Here is a 21,144-nt window from a genome sequence, read left to right as displayed (position 1 = left end):
AGAGTAAACAACAGAATCTACTCCAACACCTGGAGATTAAACAATATGCTATTATATGATGAATGGATAACAGAAGATATTAAGAAGGAAATTAAAAAATTCTTAGAGGTAAATGAGAACAAAGAAACATCATATCAAAATCTCTGGGACACTATGAAAGCAGTACTTAGAGGAAAATTTATTTCATGGAGCGCATTTAATAAAAGAAGTAAAACTCAACAAATAAACAACCTAACACTACAGCTCAAAGCCCTAGAAAAAGAAGAACAGACCAGCACCAAAAGTAGTAGAAGACAGGAAATAGTTAAACTCAGAGATGAAATCAACGAAATTGAAACAAAAGAAACAATACAAAAAATTGACAAAATAAATAGTTGGTTCTTTGAAAAAATAAACAAAATTGATAAACCTTTAGCCACACTAACAAAGAGAAGATGAGAGAAAGCCCAAATCACTGAAATTTGGAATGAACAAGGAAATATCACAACAGACACGAGTGAAATACAAAACATAATTAGAAGCTATTTTGAAAATCTATACTCCAACAAAATAGAAAATTTCAAAGACATCAACAGGTTTCTAGAGACATATGAATTGCCTAAACTGAACGAGGAGGACATACACAATTTAAACAGACCAATTTCAGGTAATGAAATAGAAGAAGTCATCAAAAGCCTACCAACAAAGAGAAGTCCGGGACCAGATGGTTTCTCAGCCGAGTTCTACAAAACCTTTAAAGCAGAGCTCATTCCAATACTTCTCAAAGTATTCCATAAAATAGAAGAGGAGGGAACCCTCCCAAACTCATTCTATGAAGCCAATATCACCCTCATACCTAAACCAGAGACACATCTAGGAAAGAAAATTACAGACCAATATCTTTAATGAACATCAACGCAAAAATTCTCAACAAAATTTTAGCAAATCACATACAAAAACATATTAAAAAGATAGTGCACCACGATCAAGTGGGTTTCATTCCAGGGATGCATGGTTGGTTCAACATCAGGAAATCAATAAATATAATTCACCATATCAATAGACTTAAAGTCAAGAATCACATGATTATTTCAATAGATGCAGAAATGCATTTGAAAAAATACAGCACCCCTTCATGCTCAAAACACTAGAAAAAATAGGGATAGTGGGAACATTCCTTAACATTGTAAAGGCCATCTACGCTAAGCCCATGGCTAATATCATTCTAAATGTTGAAAAAATGAAACATTCCCCCTAAACAGTGGAACAAGGCAGGGATGACCTTTTTCACCACTTCTATTCAATATCGTCCTTGAAACTCTAGCCAGAGCAATTAGACAGACCAAAGAAATTAAAGGGGTACAAATAGGAAAAGAAGAACTCAAACTATTCCTATTTGCTGATGATATGATTATATACTTAGAGGAACCAGGAAATTCCACCAGAAAACTTTTAGAACTCATAAGTGAATTCAGTAAAGTAGCGGGATATAAGATCAATGCACATAAATCTAATGCATTTTTATACATAAGTGATGAATCTTTGGAAAGAATAATTAGGAAAACTACCCCATTCACAATAGCCTCGAAAAAAATAAAATACTTGGGAATCAATCTCACAAAAGAGGTGAAAGACCTCTACAATGAGAACTACAGAACACTAAAGAAAGAAATTGAAGTAAACCTTAGAACATGGAAAGATCTCCCATTTTCATGGATAGGCAGAATTAATATTGTCAAAATGGCCATACTACCAAAAGTGCTATATAGATTCAATGCAATTCCAATTAAAATCCCAATGATGTACCTTACAGAAATAGAGCAAGTAATTATGAAATTCATCTGGAAGAATAAGAAACCCAGAATAGCTAAAACAATCCTTAGCAGGAAGAGTGAAACAGGGGGTATCACAATACCAGATCTTCAACTATACTGCAAAGCAATAGTAACAAAAACAGCATGGAATTAGTACCAAAATAGACAGGTAGATCAATGGTACAGAATGGAGGACACGGACACAAACCCAAATAAATACAATTTTCTCAAACTAGACAAAGGTGCCGAAAATATGCAATGGAGAAAAGATAGCCTCTTCAACAAATGGTGCTGGGAGAATTGGAAATCCATATGCAACTGAATGAAACTAAACCCATTCTCTCATCATGCATGAAACTAAGGTCAAAATGGATCAAGGATCTCGGAATCAGACCAGAGACCCTGCAGATTGTAGAAGAAAATGTAGGTCCAGATCTTCAACATATCGGCTTAGAACCAGACTTCCTCAACAGGACTCCCATAGCACAAGAAATAAAAGCAATAATCAATAACTGGGATAGATTTAAACTAAAAAGCTTTCTCTCAGCAAAGGAAACTATCAGCAATGCGAAGAAGGAGCCTACAGAGTGGGAGTAAATCTTTGCTACTCATAGTTCAGATAGAGCACTAATCTCCAGACTCTATAAAGAACTCAAAAAGCTCTACACCAAGAATACAAATAATCCAATTGAAAAATGGGCTACGGAAAGGAATAGACACTTCACAGAAGATCTACAAGCAATCAACAAATATATGGAAAAATGTTCAACATCTCTAGTAATAAGAGAAATGCAAATCAAAACTACTCTAAGATTCCATCTCACCCCGTTTAGAATGGCGATTATCAAGAACACAAGCAACAACAGGTGTTGGTGAGGATGTGGGGAGAAAGGTGCACTCATACATTGCTGGTGGGGCTGCAAATTTGTGCAGCCACTCTGGAAAGCAGTGTGGAGATTTCTTAGAAAACTTGGAATGGAACCACCATTTGACCTAGCTATACCACTCCTTGGCTTATACCCAAAGGACTTAAAATCACCATACTACAGAGATACAGCCACATCAATGTTCATAGCTGCTCAATTCACAATAGCCAGATTGTGGAACCAACCTAGATGTCCTCCAATTGATGAATGGATAAAGATAGTGTGGCGTATATATACAATGGAATATTACTCAGCCATAAAGAATGATAAAATTATGGCATTTGCAAGCAAATGGATGAAATTGGAGAATATCATGCTGAGTGAGATAAGCCAATCTCAAAAAACCAAAGGATGAATGATATCGCTAATAAGTGGATGATGACACATAATGGGGGGTGGGAGGGGTTAGTGTTAGGATTAGAGTTAGGGTTAGGGAGGGGGGCAAGAATGGAGGAAGGAAGGACTGTATAGAGGTAAAAGAGGGGTGGGAGGCATTGGGGGAAGGGAAAAAATAATAGAATGAATCAAACAATATTACCTTATGTAAATTTATGATTACACAAAGGGAATGCCTTTATGCCACGTACAATCACAGAAACAACATGTATCCCATTTGTTTACAAAAAAAAAAAAGAATTCAAAACATTACCAAAACTGTAGAGTTTAATGTGATGACTGAATACATGATAGGCATAAAAATGTTTTTTAAAATGATAGAAATGATCTTTTAGTCATTAGAATGTACCTTATAATTATGAAATTCTTACAATTTTAAGAATACATTTTATTTAGAAAGAATAAATCTGTATGAAGAAACAAAAATGTCATCAAATATCTAAAAACAAATTATACTCTGAATAAATGGAAGGACATATATTCTTAAATCGCATGAGTTAAAATTCTTCTTTATTAATTAAAAGGTGATACATTCTTCCTCTCTCCCAGAGAGAGAAAGCCAAATCAGTGGTCAGTGTAAGGGTATTTTAGAAGACAAAATGAGCTTATGAAAGAAAAATTTTCAGTTATTTAAAGGGAACCTTCTCATCTTTAAAATTTTATATCTGCTTTTTTGGGATTAATAAGTGTCAGTCAATAACTTAAAGATAGTTTGCATTTGGAGACATAGTCATGAATTTTCCTTATCTTCTAAAACTTATATTATCTATCAATGAAGTTATTTTTCATATTCCATACTCCTAGTTATCTCCCACCTAATAAATGCCTGACCGAGAGCAGAGTTGGTGATGAAGACCGCTGCATTCCTGCAGTGAATATGGAATAATGTCCGACTAGCACACAGCACAGTTCATGCCCTGCAACCCACAGGACTAAACAGGCATGTTTCTTGCCTGGGTGAACTCCGTTATTGAATAGGCTTTCATGACAAGAAAACTAATATATTTCCCTTGGGATCCAAGAGAGAGGAGTCACATCATGAAACACTGAACTGAGATTAAGAGATTCTGATCAGACTTGAATTTGAAAATCCAGCATAAACAAAATCAAGGAAGTGTGGAAGTGAACATTGTGACTGAGGAACCATAAAATTTCAGAAATAAATGAATTATGAGTGCATGAATGTGGAAGGAAACACATGACCAGTCAAGGGTGGATGAAATAGAGGAGCGGCTTGGGGGCTGTGCCAGTCAGTAGTGGTGCCACAGTGTCCACTGGGAACACTCACTCTGAAGAGGGATTTAGCAAAGCTTGTAACATCAAGCATTTGTGGATATTTGGAGTTGTGTGCAATTATGGACTTTGATGCTGGCTTTTTCTGAAGACATTCAGTTTAGAAATTTTGGAAATTTTATGTGATTAAAGAAGTATAAGATCATCATCATCGAAATTAGGAAAAAGCTGGACTGTTATACATTATCTCACAACTTACTGCACTTATCATAGAATGAGGTGAGTTTTATCATATAAATCAAGTTGTAAGGCAACAGGACATTTCTGAAAAAAAAAAAAAAACAAAAAACTTTAGTGAGAAAAAATGTTTTGAGTGATTGTTAATTAGCAATTACATTTCAAAGATTCCAAGGCAGTTTTTATATGTTAGATTTCTTTCTAACATTAGAATTAGATATACTTTTAAAAACTCTTAGAATAGCAAAGGTTTTCCAAATATTCAAAACACAGATCAGATCTTCCACCCAAAAGTAACTTTAACCTTACAACAAAATCCTTAAGATGGTTCTGCATTTAAATTCTTTCAAATGACCCATCAAAAATGAAATGTGCTTTATACAAAAAAAACCCTCAAATGGGGTTGGGATGTGGCTCAGTTGGTAGAGTGCCTGCCTCACAAACACAAGGCCCTGGGTTCAATCCCCAGCACGACAAAAACAAACAAACAAAAACCCTCAAATGGAAAATTCTGTGTTTTTCACATTGTCCCTGCATCTCTGTACTCTTGCAGTTACAAAAATAAATACTTCTACATCCCTGATATACGTTTAAATATTATAAACCATGGTTTATGAGAAATTGAGCTATTAAACTTAGGATGGAGAAATACTATTTTTGTGGAAGAATTTCCAATGAAATTTATGGAGAACTGAATATATGACAGACATGCTTCATGACAGGTGACATATCTTCCAGATATTTAATTTTTGTGGTTTATTCTAGGTAAATTGTTCAAAATTTTGGTCAGGGTGTATTCTCCTTTTTCTGCGGTGCTGGATTAATTTTGCTAAAGGCTTATTTAGAATTTTTCCTTGTATGTGAATGATAGCTATAGATCTGTATTTATTCTCCTCCTGAAATTTCTTTTAGTATTAGGATAACACTAATCTCAAAGAATAAATGAGAAGTATTTACTTCCACTCAATTTTCTGAAACAGATCGTGTGAAATTGGTATTTTTAAAAAAGTGTTTGTCAAATTAGAACAAATTAAAAAAGAGAATAAAATCAGAACTAACATTTACATCTGTGCATGCAAACAGACTAAAAATAAATCATGACTTTTATATCATAAAAAAGACTGTGAAGCCATCTGAGCCTAGAAAAAATTCTAAGACTTTAGAATTATGAATTAGATTTCTTTAATGGTATAAATGATTCAGATGACCTGTTTTATCTTAGAGGCATCAGTAACTCATAATATTTCACCACCTGTCTGGCCAGACTTAATTTCTGACTAACTTCAATAACTTTTTAAAAAAAACTTTTAGTTTTCCACTATAAATGGGCTGACTTTAACCTGTTATTAGCAATATTAAATAAAAAATTATGTAGAGACTTATGCATAATCTCCCTGAGATATTAATGACCATGTTTGTTTTACTACAAGTCTATATTTGTATATTCTGTTGGCTTATGTCCTCTATAAGGAGAGTACTTAAAGGTAAAAGTGAAAAAGTAAGAGCAGAACTGATGATCTACTTTTGTTAAAATTTAATTTTACAGTATTTTGGAAAAATTGCTCTGAATAATCATTTATCTGGGCTTAGTTACCTGGGGTTAATTATGGATACTATAAAAACACTGCATGAGAATCTCATTCCTGTAATTATTTAGATAAGCCTTTATTTAAAAATCTAATTACTTTTGTTTGAAAGAAAGACCAAAGACAAAGGTATATTTCAAGCTTTGAATTCATTCTTTATGCAGGTAAAATACCATGTCGTAGGGATGGCAATGATGTACAATGTTTCTTTGTTTATCATGTTGTTTTAGGAGACATGTAGTTCTCCTTTTTGATTCTATGACCCCAAGTTCTGTGGTTATACAACCTTCAAAACTCTTAAATTGATTAATTACACTTAAAGCAGCAAATTTATATCCAACTCCAAAGCTGTTTTGGTAGCTGATGTTACTTTTGTAAATTGCTGTAGGAGACACTTCTGTAAAGATCCAGGAGAAAAAACATTGCCATTTGGAATCACATTGTTAACTAGCATGCCTCCAATTTTCCCGGGTATGTCTCTGCTAAGTGATGCAGCTATTGCACGTTGTCCTGCACAGTGTGCACTAGGCATTTTAGTAAATTTTGTTTTCACATTGGCAAGTAGCCTTGCACTTTTCCTTGAGCAGTTCATGTTCACAGCCAGCTGTGCTCTTCAAGGACTCACAGTTACTAAGGAGATCTTCAAATTCACAACTATTGGCTGTAACGAAAACAGATTTAAATTACCTTAGTGTCATTTTCCACAGTAGCAGCAAAACAATTCATACATTCAAAGTGTATGAGGGAGGAGGGAGGAGGGGGCAAACAGGTCAGCATCACTTATAACTCATGTCTTGAGGGACATGTGAGATATCTTAGTTGAGCTCACTGATTAATCTATCACTTTTAATCCAGCGATCTATTTCTTTTCTTTCTTTCCTTTCCTTTTTTCTTTTTTGGTACTAGGGATTGAACCCAGGGATGCTTAACCACTGAGCCACATCCCCAACCCTTTTTATTTTTTATTTAGAGACAGGGTCTTGCTAAGTTCCTGAGACTGGCTTTGAACTCGCTCTGCACCCCTCCTACTCAGCCTCCAAAGCTGCTAGGATTATAGGTGTGCCCACCAAACACAGCCAGTGATATATTTCTAAAAGTACTTACCTATCATATTACCTTAGCAGGCAGAGTAAAATAAACACACATATATTTCTACACTCCAGAGTCCAATATGGGAGTCACTAGCTACATGTAGCTATTTAACTTTATAATAAGTTAAAATAAAAATTTAGTTTTGTAATTTTACTAGGCCTATTTCAAGTGTTCAGAGGCCACATGGGACTAGTGTAAATAGTCTTTATGAATGATCACAGATGTAAAAAGAGGACAATATTCTTTTTTCTCCTGATGTTTCTGAATGTTTCTAAAGTTCAACAAATTTAAAATAAACTTATCACAACAGATTGAGGATTCCTGTACTTTTCCTGCAGACTCAGTGAAATGATACTCTAACTACACAGTCCTTTAAGCCTGCAGGTGGATCCATTTCAAACTTCTCTCTCCTTTTGACAAGCACTCTACCAATGCAGATTACAAATATTGTCTTGTTTGTTTATTTTGCCAGTACTGCAATGATGATACCTACTTTTTAAAAATCCATATTTTCCTATAGTATCCTAACTGGCTTCCATTTCAACAGTTCTGCATATTATTGACAGAAAGTTCTCTATGAAACACAATTCTCATTTTGTCACTATTTGTTTAAAATCTTTCTCTTGTGTGCTCATTGCTAATGGGTTGAATTCTAAACTTCTTAAAAAGCAGCATTCAGCAGTGGTATAAGTATTCAACATTTTTCCTCCTTAGTGGGTTTATAGCCTTGATATCATCAATATAGTGGATTATAACTACATAATTGAATTAGAAAGAATGCTAACCACTGAGCGAATGCATGTGAAGGGTAGGTTGATTCTACCATTAACAATAATTTTCATGAATGTACCCCAGCTGTAGAACGCCAGCAGTTATTTTTACTTGTAATTATGACAATTAAAATTGAGACACATGACATTTTATTCTTTTCTTTTGCAACAGTATGTTTGTTCTGTGAGTCAATACTGAATACAGATTTGATTTTGTCATTAATAATGCACTCAAACTATTATCAGATTATAGAGTGTTTGATCATTTATTAGGGTAAACACTATGATCCTAATTATACTATAGAAAAGAAATGAAGAAGTTCACATGATGAACTTATTGGCACAAAAGAATAGTAGTAGTATTTGGCCTAGACTAAGCAATAATATAATCTCAATATCCTTAGATTTATACATTGAATTAAAAGAATAACTTGGCATAGTGATATTAGCTTTGATGAAACAAACTATTTGTCAGAAAGTGTATAATTGATATTAATCAACTCTACAGCACACTGATGGTAGATTACACATACGGCATATATTTTAATATTTTTTTTCATTACTGAGTTGTATAAGATGTTTATTTAGGCACACTATTAAGTATCTTTCTGGCTTTTGCTTGCATACACTATTTAATTGGTTAGTTTAGGAGATTTCTTAATTCATAAAAAGAAAGAACGTCAACTCTCTTATAGTAGCAAATTAATCACTTCAGACTTACTGCATAGTCCATTTTCACAGTTATTAGGACAACTGGCACAAGGTGTTCCTTGTTGATAAGGGGTATTCTTTTTACTCATGTTATTACCACTGAAATGTAAAATACACAGTGTCAAATGTCTTTAATTTGCTGTCTGGATCATACTCTAAGGCATCAGCTGCCAAATAGTTATCTGCCATTTTTAGTGATGTCAACAAAACTGAAAAACTATAATTCCCAAAGCATTAAGTTAGAAAGCAATATAAATTAAGAAAATGCTTCCTTCATACAATGACCTATCTCTTTGGTCATAATTACACAGCTGAGCCATTCAATTACGAACTAGCATATAGAATCTTTGATAATATTTCACATAGTATCAGTTTCTTTATCTCCAATAAATGCAGACAATTTGCTAAGGTGATGCACTCTTATTAGGGGCAAAGCATATTTCCTGGAGAGAAAGATTTTGGAGGTAGGTGGTTACAATAAAGAGAAGAATGCTCAGTGTTACCATATCTTTATATTTGAAAGATGAAAAGCACCATAATTTCTCTAATATAGAAAATAAAGCTTCAGAATATTTTTCCCTCTTGATGGACGTAGTGATTTTTAACTAGCGACTTGTGTGTTGTTGAGAACACATGCTGAAGAAAATTCTGTGAGTTTCTAGAGTTGGCCTGTGTGAGATTTTTATGTTACTAAAAAAATAAAGATAAAAATAAAAAAGGATGCTAGTTAAGAAAAGTTTTGATAAACACCAATACCCAGTGCAAAATGATCTCACACTGATTAAACCATGGGTTGATTATTTTTATGGGTCCCTTAATTAATTTGAAATTATACAGGATTTCAAATCTCAAGCATGCCAAGTGGGATGAGGGCCCAAGGCAATACACCTGATTGTTCCCCTGCAGAGATCAGAGCCGTTATGTGTGTGAGCACTGCGAAAAAAAAATCGTCAAGGAGACAGAAGAATGTTCTGGGAGTTATCCTTCCCCTGCTTCCTCTCATCACTCATTCCAACTGTCAATTCCTAAGCCTGGCTTCAGCGTCCTGTTCTGAGAGCCAGGCTTTGAGTTTGGATGCATTCTCCGAGGGCTTTTAGTTCTCTCCACTAAACCCTGATAAGTGCTTGCAGAAACACAACTTTGCAGTTCAACCTTCTCAAAATGGACTCACTCTCCATCACCTGGGTTATCTGTGTCTACACAAGTCCTATAGCGTATTTGAGTTTGGGGCTCCTTCCCTACAGTAATAAAGAATTTCAAATGTTAAAAAATGATATGTTATGAATATATCTTCATTATAGATTTTTTTGAGGATAATTTCAAACATATTGTTTGAGAAAAGGGAATGATTCTGGCTAACATCAAGCCATAAGATACTTATGGAATTTCTTAGGAAAATTCTGAGGAAGAAAAAGTCAAAATTTACCTTTTTCTGGATTCTGAAATATAATTAAGTTCTCTTTGAGACTCTTCAAAGGATGAGTCATTTGTGATGGTAATAATGTGTTGTTTAGATAAACATGAGTGGGACTATTTGAAGAAAGGACTGAAATTGCAATATACCAACCCCTATTTGCAATTCTACCAGCATCTCTTGCTTAATCATCAAGCTTCTAGAGACTCAGAGTGTGAAATTAGTACACTGACGATGCAAATCCTAGAGAGAGACCATATGTGCTCCTGGAGTAACCACAAACCTCAGGAAAGATAATTAAATAAATGATGTAATTTTATAAATTAGAAATGAGAGCTTGGTATTTTATTTGCAACTGAGAACTTGGACTCTGAGAAATTAAAGGTGTCTCAGTTTTAAGCATTGTTTCTAAAAATGTATGACTCCTTTATTGAATTATTCTCTTACTTTGGATTAATATGTGAGAATTTTAAAATATTAAACTGCAGAAAGAATTATTGGCATTAAACTCTAACATGTATACTTACGCAGGACAGTACTGGCAAACATAGAAGTATTTTAGACTCTCTTGATTGGGACAGTAGGCAATTCCACATCCAACGCGGAAGGACGAATACCAAACAACCTAGAAATCCATAAGGGAATGAGTATATCAGGGTTCATGTTAGAAAAGTAGAAAATATTTAAAAAGAAGTAGTAGCAACTATAATACTGAAGATGATACTGTTAAGTTTATGTCCACATATCTTATGAAAATATTTAAACTTAATGAATCAAAGTCACATACACACACAAATACATTTTCATGTACATTCACAACCTTATCTATTATATTATAGTAGCAATATGGAGTATGTTCCCCTGTCAAATATTTTTTGGGGGCTGGGGTTGTGGCTCAGTGGTAGAGCTCTTGCCTGCTATGTGTGAGGAACTGGGTTTGATTCTCAGCACTGCATATAAATAAATAAAATAAAAATCCATTGCCAACTAAAAATATTTAAAAAACCATTTTTTTGGACCATGGATAAAAATAGCAGATCTCAATGAACTATCAGCCAAATGCTGACTATTATGATTATTCAAGCTGCTGCCCCAAACTTATAATGTTTGTGGCAGAAGAATTTTCACCCATTCCTCTGACCTGAGTATAATGTCCAACAATTGCGAAAGGATTCTTTGGTCCTGCACCATAGGTAAAATCACGGCTCTCATCATACCAGCTTTGGATTGCAGTTGACCAGGAAGCAGGGTCACTTGACATGTAGAGATTCTCACCACATTTTGTAGCTAGGAAGGAGCAGATCATTCATGAGGAAGACAATGAAACTTGTCAAAGAAATTGACTACACAAATGCAAAGATGCTGCCTTTCAAGTACAGGGTCCATAGTTGCTAACTGCTGATTGATATACAATATGAGGAGGCTGTCTTAACTCTGGATCAACTTTAAAGCAGATTAGAAAACAGAATTGCCTAAATATGGAGGCTGGCCTGAACATGCAAATTTTTTAATAGGTTGAGAAGATCCCATTCATTAAAAATCCTCCCTCTGGATTATCCAGGATGCAATCATTTATACACCAAGTTTTTCATGTGTGTGTACCTTACTGCTTTCATTTTGTATGCATCCCTGTTACAGGCAGCCACCAACTTTAATTGCATTTTCTCTCCTGCTATTACTACCCTCACCAGAAGTTTTTCACAAATAGGACTCTCAAAAAATGTTCATTTTTCTGTGTAAAAAATAAAAGGCTTTTTCTTTTTTTGGTGCTGGGGATTGAACCCAGGGCCTTGAGCTTGCAAGGCAAGCACTCTACCAACTGAGCTATATCCCCAACCCCCTAATAAAACCCTTTTAAGACAGTCTTTAAGAGTCCCAGTTGAGAGACAACTGACCCCAGCAAACATAAAACTGTTCCCTTACCATCAAACAAAATGTCACAAATCCAAATTTTGCTCAGGGAGTGAGTAACGCATACTTTGTAGCCCAGAAATGTTTTCTATGCTTTGCAGGCTCTTAATCAATATTCACCTTTCAGTGGCTTGAAATATAATGTCTACATGCTGTTTGCAAAGAGGTTAAAATATTCTTGAATATCTTTTTTAACAGTGAAGAAAGTAACAATCTGACAGTATGCTTGGATCTTCAAGACTGTTTTTAGTCTTCCACTGAATATGATCATCTCTCTTTATAATTTTATTATAGCATCTACCTAAATAAATAGCTCAATTAAAATAACAGGTGAATGATTAACTGCTTTCAAACTGGACTTGCCTGTGTATATGTTATTCTAGATAGGAAGTTAAATATTTTATGTAAAACTCATGCATACAAGTTTTTCCTCTTGTAGTTTTTATAAACTTGATGTGTCTTATTGCTTTTTGAGTTAAGCTGTCTATGCATCATGAGCACCTAGTGCATACAAAATACGTGTCTGCTTGGTATAAAGCATTTGAAAATAAATATAATCAAAGTATTAATTTTGTGAATGTTGAACCTGATCATTTTTAATATGATTTTAAAAGGGCACATTGTTTTGGAATAAAACTGAGGAACAAGTCAACATTATTCAGTGTATTTTATGAATCCAAAAATTACATTTTGAAAAAGTTAAATCACAAAAAGGAAAGTTTGTTAGAAATCATAGAACTTGACTGAAAATTTTCAATATGACACTACTTCAATGTGTTCTTGGGTAAGTCACTTTCCTTCCAAATTTATTCTAATCTTTAAATTGCAAAATAGAGATACATGACCTGTATTACTCATGAGTTGGTAAGGAGGAAGAAATGAGATACTGCATGAGAAATGATTTGAATAATGTAAACAACAAATATGCACACAAAATTGTCCTTATCATTATCATCTCTCTACTTACATACAAATCATTTGAGTTTTAAAAGACAGCAGTATAAGCAGCATTTATTCACAAGGTCTGCTTTATGAAAAAGTCTACAAAAATCTATTATCATTGTATTTGTTCATTTATTCAACAAATATTTGCTCATCCACATACTGGTATGTCGTTCTTCTTGATCACTGTGCTGTAAAGTACACTTATTTGCCCACTTTTGGGCATTTGTTGTTGCTTCTTTGTTCCATTCCTAAATATCAAAAGAAAAAAAACACACTTAATGATTTAACCCCAAGGAAGCATATAATCTGTAGATTTATAAGCAATAATTTGAAACTCAGGTAGGAGTATTATCTAATGATCATTGTTATTAAAATGCATTTTTGTTGGCTTCATTTTCCATATGTCTTTATCTGTACCAGTGCCAATTTCCACACAAAGAGAAATCCACAGGTTGTGTGTCTAAGGAGAGAAATACCTATGATAAGAATATCTGATTACCTATTCATGCCTAGGATTTCCAGTAATGATGGTACTCTAAATAATAGACATGTGAAGTATTCGAATGATATTTTAATAAGCTGGCCTAGATTATTCCCAGCTGCATTTGAGGCCTATTCCTTTCCTATGATAGATACCTGGCTTTGAGGGACAAACCCTGGGATGTAGGGCTTTCATTTATATTAATAATGACAAAGGCCCTGAAGAAAAGGAGATTTCTTAAGACTAGAAATACAGTGAACAAAAAACTGATGACTTCATGCTGGATGCTCCAAGATTTGTCTTTTAATTTGTCATTCTCAACTTGTTCTCTAACCATTTTTCCAAACAAAAATAAGAAACACAGTCCTCCCCATATGAAAGGTGAAATAAAACAGCAAAATAGAGACAGAATGTTGCAAACCCATGAAGTTCTAAAGAGATGCCTGTTGCCAGCTGTCTGCTCCTTCCGCATCCAGTTCATGCCGCTTACATTACTGCTTCTTACCATTTTTAACATGTTGCTGGCAGGGGGAGAGACTGATTTCCTTAGTTCATTGTGTTTGTTTACAATCTCCATTTGCACTTGGGTTTGAGTGGTTAACAAAGAAGTAAAAGCTGGATCCTAAAGGAAAATAGGAAACTTTTAAAACATTTTAAAAATTTTCTTATAATAGTGAATAAATTAAAAAGTCACAAAGATCATGAAGTGTATATTTAGTTATGTAGTATTGCACAAATGTTAAAAGCAAATACTAGCTCTTGTCAAATGTTACAGTGTTTCTGAGCCAAAGCTGTGACTTAACTAGGAAAGTAGACCAAAGCATTGAAAATGGGGAGCAATTCATGGCGTGATAAATTAAAAACTCTGGGGCTACACATGCTAACTTCTGGTTTCAAGGGAATTCTCAATATAATTTTTTGTTAAACATGAGTGATAATATTTTAAAACCATAAAGGTTCATGCATATGCATTCATATCTGATCAGGTTGCAGAAAGATTGGATGAGGGTGGAGATGATTCATCCTCAACATTTTAGGCCACTTTGCAATGACATGGTATCTGCATTTGAGAATGTTTAGGTTTAATCCGAGCATATGTCAACCCAGTCAATACTTCAGAAAAAATGATTTTTACTTATTGTGTAGCACATTTTTCAGGCTAACTCAAAAGATATATTTGGAATATTAAAAAAAGTCTTCAAGAATGTTTGGAGGGAGCAAATCCATCTAACAGATTTACTGTTCCTTTTAATGACAAAAATGTAACTGATATTAAATCAGATACTGATATTTTCAATTTGTCTTTGTAATTGTGGATATAGGGGAGCTAAGCCTGGGGTGGAATAGGGCATGTGGATTGTTAATTAAGGATGAAGCTTATATTAACAAAAAGGGTTTGATGTTCCATGAGTATAAGAAAGATTTCAAAGTGCAAGTTTAAATGAACAGAGCCCATTATAGAATTTTTCTGATAATTTTGGGATACATCGCCCTCCCCTCCTCCTCCCAAATTTTGTTCCCTCAAGTTTCTTCAAGTACTCTACTAACTGCATTTTATTGCCAAAATCTAGTATGTGTTTATTTCTCCCTCCTAAGGACAAGGTAATATTAGTGAATGCCTTGTATCAATAGATCCAGCACATCTACTGCCTCCTAAGAAAGAATGCACATGTTAACATCAGAAGTGGCCAATCTCTGCCATTTATCAAAGCATAAAATAACATTGCTTGATGTTTTCTATTAACCTAAAAAACCTTGTCAAGTAGTTTCATTTCAAAACATAAAAACGGTAGTTTCTTAAAAAGAAGTACTTATTTTCTGCTTCTTATGCCATCTTGCTTTGTAAGTAAAAATTCTACTTTAGAAAAGAGATATTTTTTTTTTCAAAATGAGTATCAATAGAGCTTTGTTTGGGATCAGAAAATATGTGAAGTATTAAGAATAAAATGAATAAAATATGATAGCTACCTATCCTTTAAGGGTTCATATTGGATGGACAGTAAGACATAAGCAAAACTATGAGAGGGACCTATAAAATAGGAAGAAGAATCTGTTATTCTTACTTGTGGTTTGGGGAAGTCTTCGTAGAAAAAAATTCTTTTGGATTGGGGTTTTGAACGATGAATAAATTTTCTAAGCCATCTTGAGAAGGTATAGAAAATCATACCCACCAGACCATACATAGTTTCTGATCAGTAGTGATGCCAAAGGCAGAATGATTTTATAAATGAAGACCAGAGATGGATCAGAGATATTAAAGGCATTAGGAAATGTGATGAAAGAAAATCTCAGAGAGAAAATAAGAAAGACAGAAAACTATTTTAATACAGTCCTAGGTGAGGAACAGATTCTCTCCAGACTGACAATTTGATCACTGTAACACAATATCTGTATTTCTGAATGCCAAGTGAAATCTGAACCAAATGTCAGAGTTCTCCAGTATGAGGAGTCTTTGTCTGGAATACCCAGAGTTAGAAGAAGGTGTAAGAACAGATAGCACTGACCAAAGCTGTGTTCTCCTGGCCAACTGAGCACTACACAGCTCCTCATGGAAGAAGGTGAATAACCTTGTTTCTGAGGTCATTAAAGCAAAGGAACCCATTAGAAATAAAGGATTTGAATTCAAGACTTCACATAATAATAAAGTGTTCACAAACTGATTCTATGACTGTTCATACCTAAAACAGTATGGTCTTCAGAGTTAAGTTTTTCTTTTAAACTTTTCAAATCTTATGCAGTAATTATGAAACTTAAGTGTGGTGACAGTATGTGAAGAAATTTATTTCAATTTAAATTACATAAATATTTTGCTATTTTTTTTTTTTTTTGTAGAAACTACATAGAAATGGAAAGAAATAAGGAAATCAGAAAAGATCTTGGAGCAGGAGGACTATCATTAGCATTTTAAACTCAGAGACCAAGCTGTCCATTCAAAATGTAATTTAAGCATCATAAGCAATTTCAGTTGCAGATGGCCCTACTAAAGAAGGAAAAATATTAAATTACTTTAAATAATATATTTTATTTATACAGTATGTTAGTCCCCCAAAAGATATGTCTATGTCTTAATTCCCAGAATCCGTGAATGTGATCTTATTTGGAGAAAACATCTTTGTGAACGTAATTAAGTTAAGGATCTTGGGATGAGATCATTATGAATTATCCAAATGGGCCCTAAGACCAATGACAAATGTCTTTGTAAGAGACAGAGAGGAGAAGGTAAATGTGAACGTGGAGGTGGAGATTGGAGTCATGTGACCACAAGTCAAGGGATGCCATGAATTGGCAGAAGCCACCAGAAGCTAGGAGAAATGCATGGAACAGATCCTTCCTAAATCTTGCATTGGAATTGCAGCATTGCAGATACTTGATTGTAGACTTCAGGACTCCACAACTGTGAGAGAATAAATTTCTTTTCTTACAAGCCACCAAGCCTGTGGTAATTTGTCATAATAGCCCTATGAACTTAATCCATTGTTTAAATACCTAAAATGCTAGTGTTTGTGTATTTAATGTATAAATGACATTATTTTTGCCCTAAATCTTTGGTCTCTGATGAGTATCTCCAACCTTCAGTACAGCTTATCTTTTCCAGTGTTCAACAGTCACCTGTGACTGGGGGTTCCTGCCCTGGACAGCACACCTTTGCCTCCTTACCTTCCTGACTCACAGCCGTGTCAAGTGCTCTGAGCTACCAATGAGCATTCTGTGCCATACCATATGCTTTTGCTCTCAGAGTGGCTGGCCATCCCAGGAAGTTGTTGGATAGCTCTGAAAGGAGTTTCACTTTAATCTTACCTTTCCATCAGCAGATAAAGATGGAAGCAGCGTAGCAATGAGAAGTAGCACCACCGGGAGTAAAGCCATTGCTGGAAACAAAGTCAAAGCAAACAAAGGTCTTCACTGAAATAACCAATTCATGGGACTAAGAGGGGGAAAACCAATGTAATGACCTAAGTTATACCATGGAAGAGTGATTCCCAAATCCATTAATAATGTGACAAGGACTGCCATATAGTGTTATATTGTCAAATTTATTGCCTCATGTTATCCAATTTCCTTACATAGAAAAATACAAATAGAATCAAAGAATTGAAAGTCTAGCCTTTTCAAGCTTGTTTAATCCATGATTTGGTACAAAGACTATTTAATATTTTCATTCTCTTTTAAAAGACCCTCAGCAACTCATTGCCAAAGGTGTTCTTTCTTAATGTGTCAGAAAATCCTAGGTCTTACAGATGAAGAGGCAAGACCACTTCCTTGGGGAAGCACTCATCTTCCCATTGTTAGTCTTATAAACTGTTTATTTGTAAATTAAAGGAATAATGTCTTGATTTATTTCCTGAGTTTGGAACATGCAAATTCTATAAGGGACAAAATTTCAAACAATTTACTGTGGCAACTTCTCAGGTTTCACTGATTTATAAATAGTGTGTCCCAATAATAGGTCCATAAGCAGGAGAGAAATGAAATTTATTGATGGTTTTGGTAAAAATACAACCTATAACTTCATTCTTATACCTCAGTGTGGTGTGACTGTTTAAATTTTGCAGCTGAAGGAATTAAGGCTTACAATAGTTACTATGAAAATGGTAAATTCTTAGGTAATGTCAGAAATTAATCTTCCTCCTGTTATGACTTAAAAGCCAATTAACATTGAAAGGGACATTGTTTCAACAAAGCAAATCAAATTGTTGTAACACAATGAAGACATATTTTCATTTGAATAATTCCTATACTAATACATAACTATATATATGAACAATAACAAAAACAACATAGAAATGTACATAACATATACAAATAACTGTATTTTTGAGTTCCCCATTAGATGTAGTTCTACCATGATTATTTTGAAATCAAAGCATGAGAATTAAGTACATTTCAGAATTAATGTAAAAAATTCACTTAAATAACAAATTGATACTGCCTTTGTGTAACAATGCTATAATTTGCTTTCATAACTTCAAAAGTTTTATTGAGATCACTCTCAAAATTTATCAAGGTTAAAAACCATGGATAAATTCATTAATAGAGCATTCTATCCATTGCAACATAAAAATTTTTCACATAATAAAATATTTACCTTCGAATAAGTAATCAGTTGGTTCTCACGACAAAATAAAATACCTGCTTTCTCTGTAGAAAGAAGGAATTTGGAAAGAGAAGTTACAGCAGAATATATATTATACCTTTTTGGGCAAATTCTGGTCATGTATGTGAATCTCAGTCAACAAAGTTCTGCAATGGTATTTTTCATACCATCAGTCTCCAATTTCATTGTCAGTTTGATATTGTTTTGACATTGGTTCCCACATTAGCTTTTAACATGACTAAGTAAAGTAGGATCCTCTTTAACCAGCTCTCCCCACTTCTGAGGCACACAGCAACTAGGGAGGCAAAGACAGGAGGAGGATCTCAAGTTCAAAGCCAGCCTTAGCAACTTAGTGAGACCCTGTCTCAAAATAAAAATAAAAAAAAAAAAATAAAGAGGGCTGGGGATGGGGCTCAGTACCCCTGGGTTAAATCCCTGGCAAACAAAACAAAATGAAAAAATTGGACACTGACTTTTTGGCTAAATATTTCCAAACTGATCACTCAAGACTGGTTAATTATGAGAAGATTGCCTAGACCTGCCTTGCAAATGAACCTCCTGGCTCAGCTTTGTATAACTTCTACTTCCTACCTACTACCCACCTGTAGCCTACTATTGGTTAGGAGTTCAGTCTTTGGGAAGCATCAGGTCTCAAAGAGCCTCCCTGAGCTTCAGTTCTCTCCTATTAAAACGTAATTCGCACAGTATAGGTTTGTTTTGAAAACTGAAAGGCCTAATACATGTGAAAAAATGAGTATGATATTTACAAAATACAATGCATATAACCCTCAGTAAATAGAAATTATTGTTTATTATTATCCATTGCAAAACCTGGACTTTGCTGAACTCAAACTTTTTTCATAAAAACATGCTGTTTGAATTGCCAGTTTCAGAAGTGTTTGTGACCTGTTCTTCCTTCCAGGGATTACTGGGGGGGAGGGGGGGAGCATTCTAATATAATTAGAGATTCAAGCGTTCAATGATTAATTTTGGCAACTTTGGAAAAACAGTCTAACAACAAAGTTGCTATATCCTGTATCCTGATAGCTCATTGAAAGCATAGACATGAGCCTAAAGATTTTGTGTAGCTCAATCACCCAATATGCTATGTTAGGGTAATAATAATAATATTACTAATTTTACAGTTCACTAGACCAGGGGCCCTCATTCTCCTCTTTGGCACTTTTCACATACTTGCCATCCAACTTATAATCATCTTTGTTGCATCAATAAAAGTAGCAGCACTGTTGGTGAAAGTATTTTTAAGGAAATTTTTCCCTACCCATTAACTTTGTGCTATATCCCTTTAAACCCATATTCATACATAGTTGAAAAGTTGGTTACCATTTTTTTCCTTGCTACTTACTGATGGAAAAGCACCGTGCCCTTTCTTGTAGGTGTTTTAAGAACAGGATGACATGGTTCTCCTGGGGTGTTTATAGGAGCAGCATGGTGTACGGTTTCATAATTCTAGAACAGGGACATATAACATTTGAAATAAAGATGTGAAGAATAAAAAATATAGGATATAATCTCTGCCATCACTTTAAAGCTAATTAAATTGTTCAGTATTGTTCTCTGATACTTTAGTATGATCATGATCTCATCATTAGGACTATAATCTCCTGAGGGGAGACTGTGTTTCAATGTCCATGTTATTTCCTTCAAACATTAATAAAAAAAAAAGTGTACTTCTTAAGGAAATTCAAGTACTGTTGTTTGGCTAACTTCCTTGAAAAATTGAGCATATTTTCAAGACTCTTGATTACTTATTTAGGACTCCAATCTGCGTTCTTCAAGATATAATTTCTGTAACTAGTCTCCCACACAGTGAGCAGTGCCCATATGAATTTGGGGCCCTGTCTCTCTCAGGCGCTCGCTCTCTCTCTCTCTCTCTCTCTCTGCCCCTCTCTCTTAAATCCTAGACGCCAACAAGATGAAAGAAAATCCAAAAGCTAACTACCCAGTTCTAATTGTAATACTCAGTTTCTATAGCTGTGCATTCACAGCATTAATAAGAAACTAAAGTTCTTAATTTGATGTCAGGAAAGGCCAGATTTAGAAATGATTCCAAGATTCTGCTGTGACTCAGTGGGAGTTACGTAAATGGATGATTTATCTTTTAAGGTAGGTGAAGTGTTTCAAAAAGCTTGACCTGTATAGGAAAGCTTATCCCAAGTCCTCCGTGCATCAATGCGGGGCCACAAAACCGGACTACCAGTCAGCTCCGAATCTGGTGAAGCCCCGTCACCTCACCGCTCACTCTCCTCCTCGCCCCATCTCCGCTCCCACTCCCGACCTGGGTCATTGGTTATCTCCTAGCCTGCTCTAAGATTTACCCTGGCTCCAAGGCACAGATCTTGGTGCTGTAGGTCTGGAGCCAGAGAGCGGCTGCTGGTCGCCCCTCCGACGACGGCGATTGTAAACCCTCCCCAGTGTCGCCACGTGGGCGCGACGTCACCGCTTTGTGCCTTCAGCATTAACCGTCCCACACGTGGGCTTTCCCCACCGCCTCCCCATCCCCCTCCAGGACCGCACCGAGAGAATTCTACAC

General features: G+C 34.9%; 1 protein-coding gene across 1 annotated transcript; it reads right to left on the bottom strand.

Moving 5' to 3' along the window:
• Nucleotides 1-6,704: 6,704 nt before the first annotated feature.
• On the bottom strand, nt 6,705-17,374 carry LOC306665567 (cysteine-rich secretory protein 2-like; the record flags this gene model as incomplete). The annotated part of the gene is made up of 7 exons (XM_079147193.1): nt 17,294-17,374; nt 14,001-14,117; nt 13,175-13,262; nt 11,300-11,445; nt 10,686-10,783; nt 8,755-8,843; nt 6,705-6,832 (listed from the first exon to the last, which is right to left on the bottom strand). Exons 1-7 carry the CDS (start codon nt 17,360-17,362, stop codon nt 6,705-6,707), a joined length of 735 nt encoding a protein of 244 aa, XP_079003319.1. The 5' UTR covers nt 17,363-17,374.
• Between the last annotated feature and the right edge of the window lie 3,770 nt (nt 17,375-21,144).

Source organism: Sciurus vulgaris, assembly GCF_902686455.1.
Source record: "Sciurus vulgaris genome assembly, chromosome: 7".
Lineage (NCBI taxonomy): Eukaryota > Metazoa > Chordata > Mammalia > Rodentia > Sciuridae > Sciurus > Sciurus vulgaris.
The sequence above is the reverse complement of the archived record's forward strand: the minus strand, read 5'-3'. Positions and strand labels throughout refer to the sequence as shown.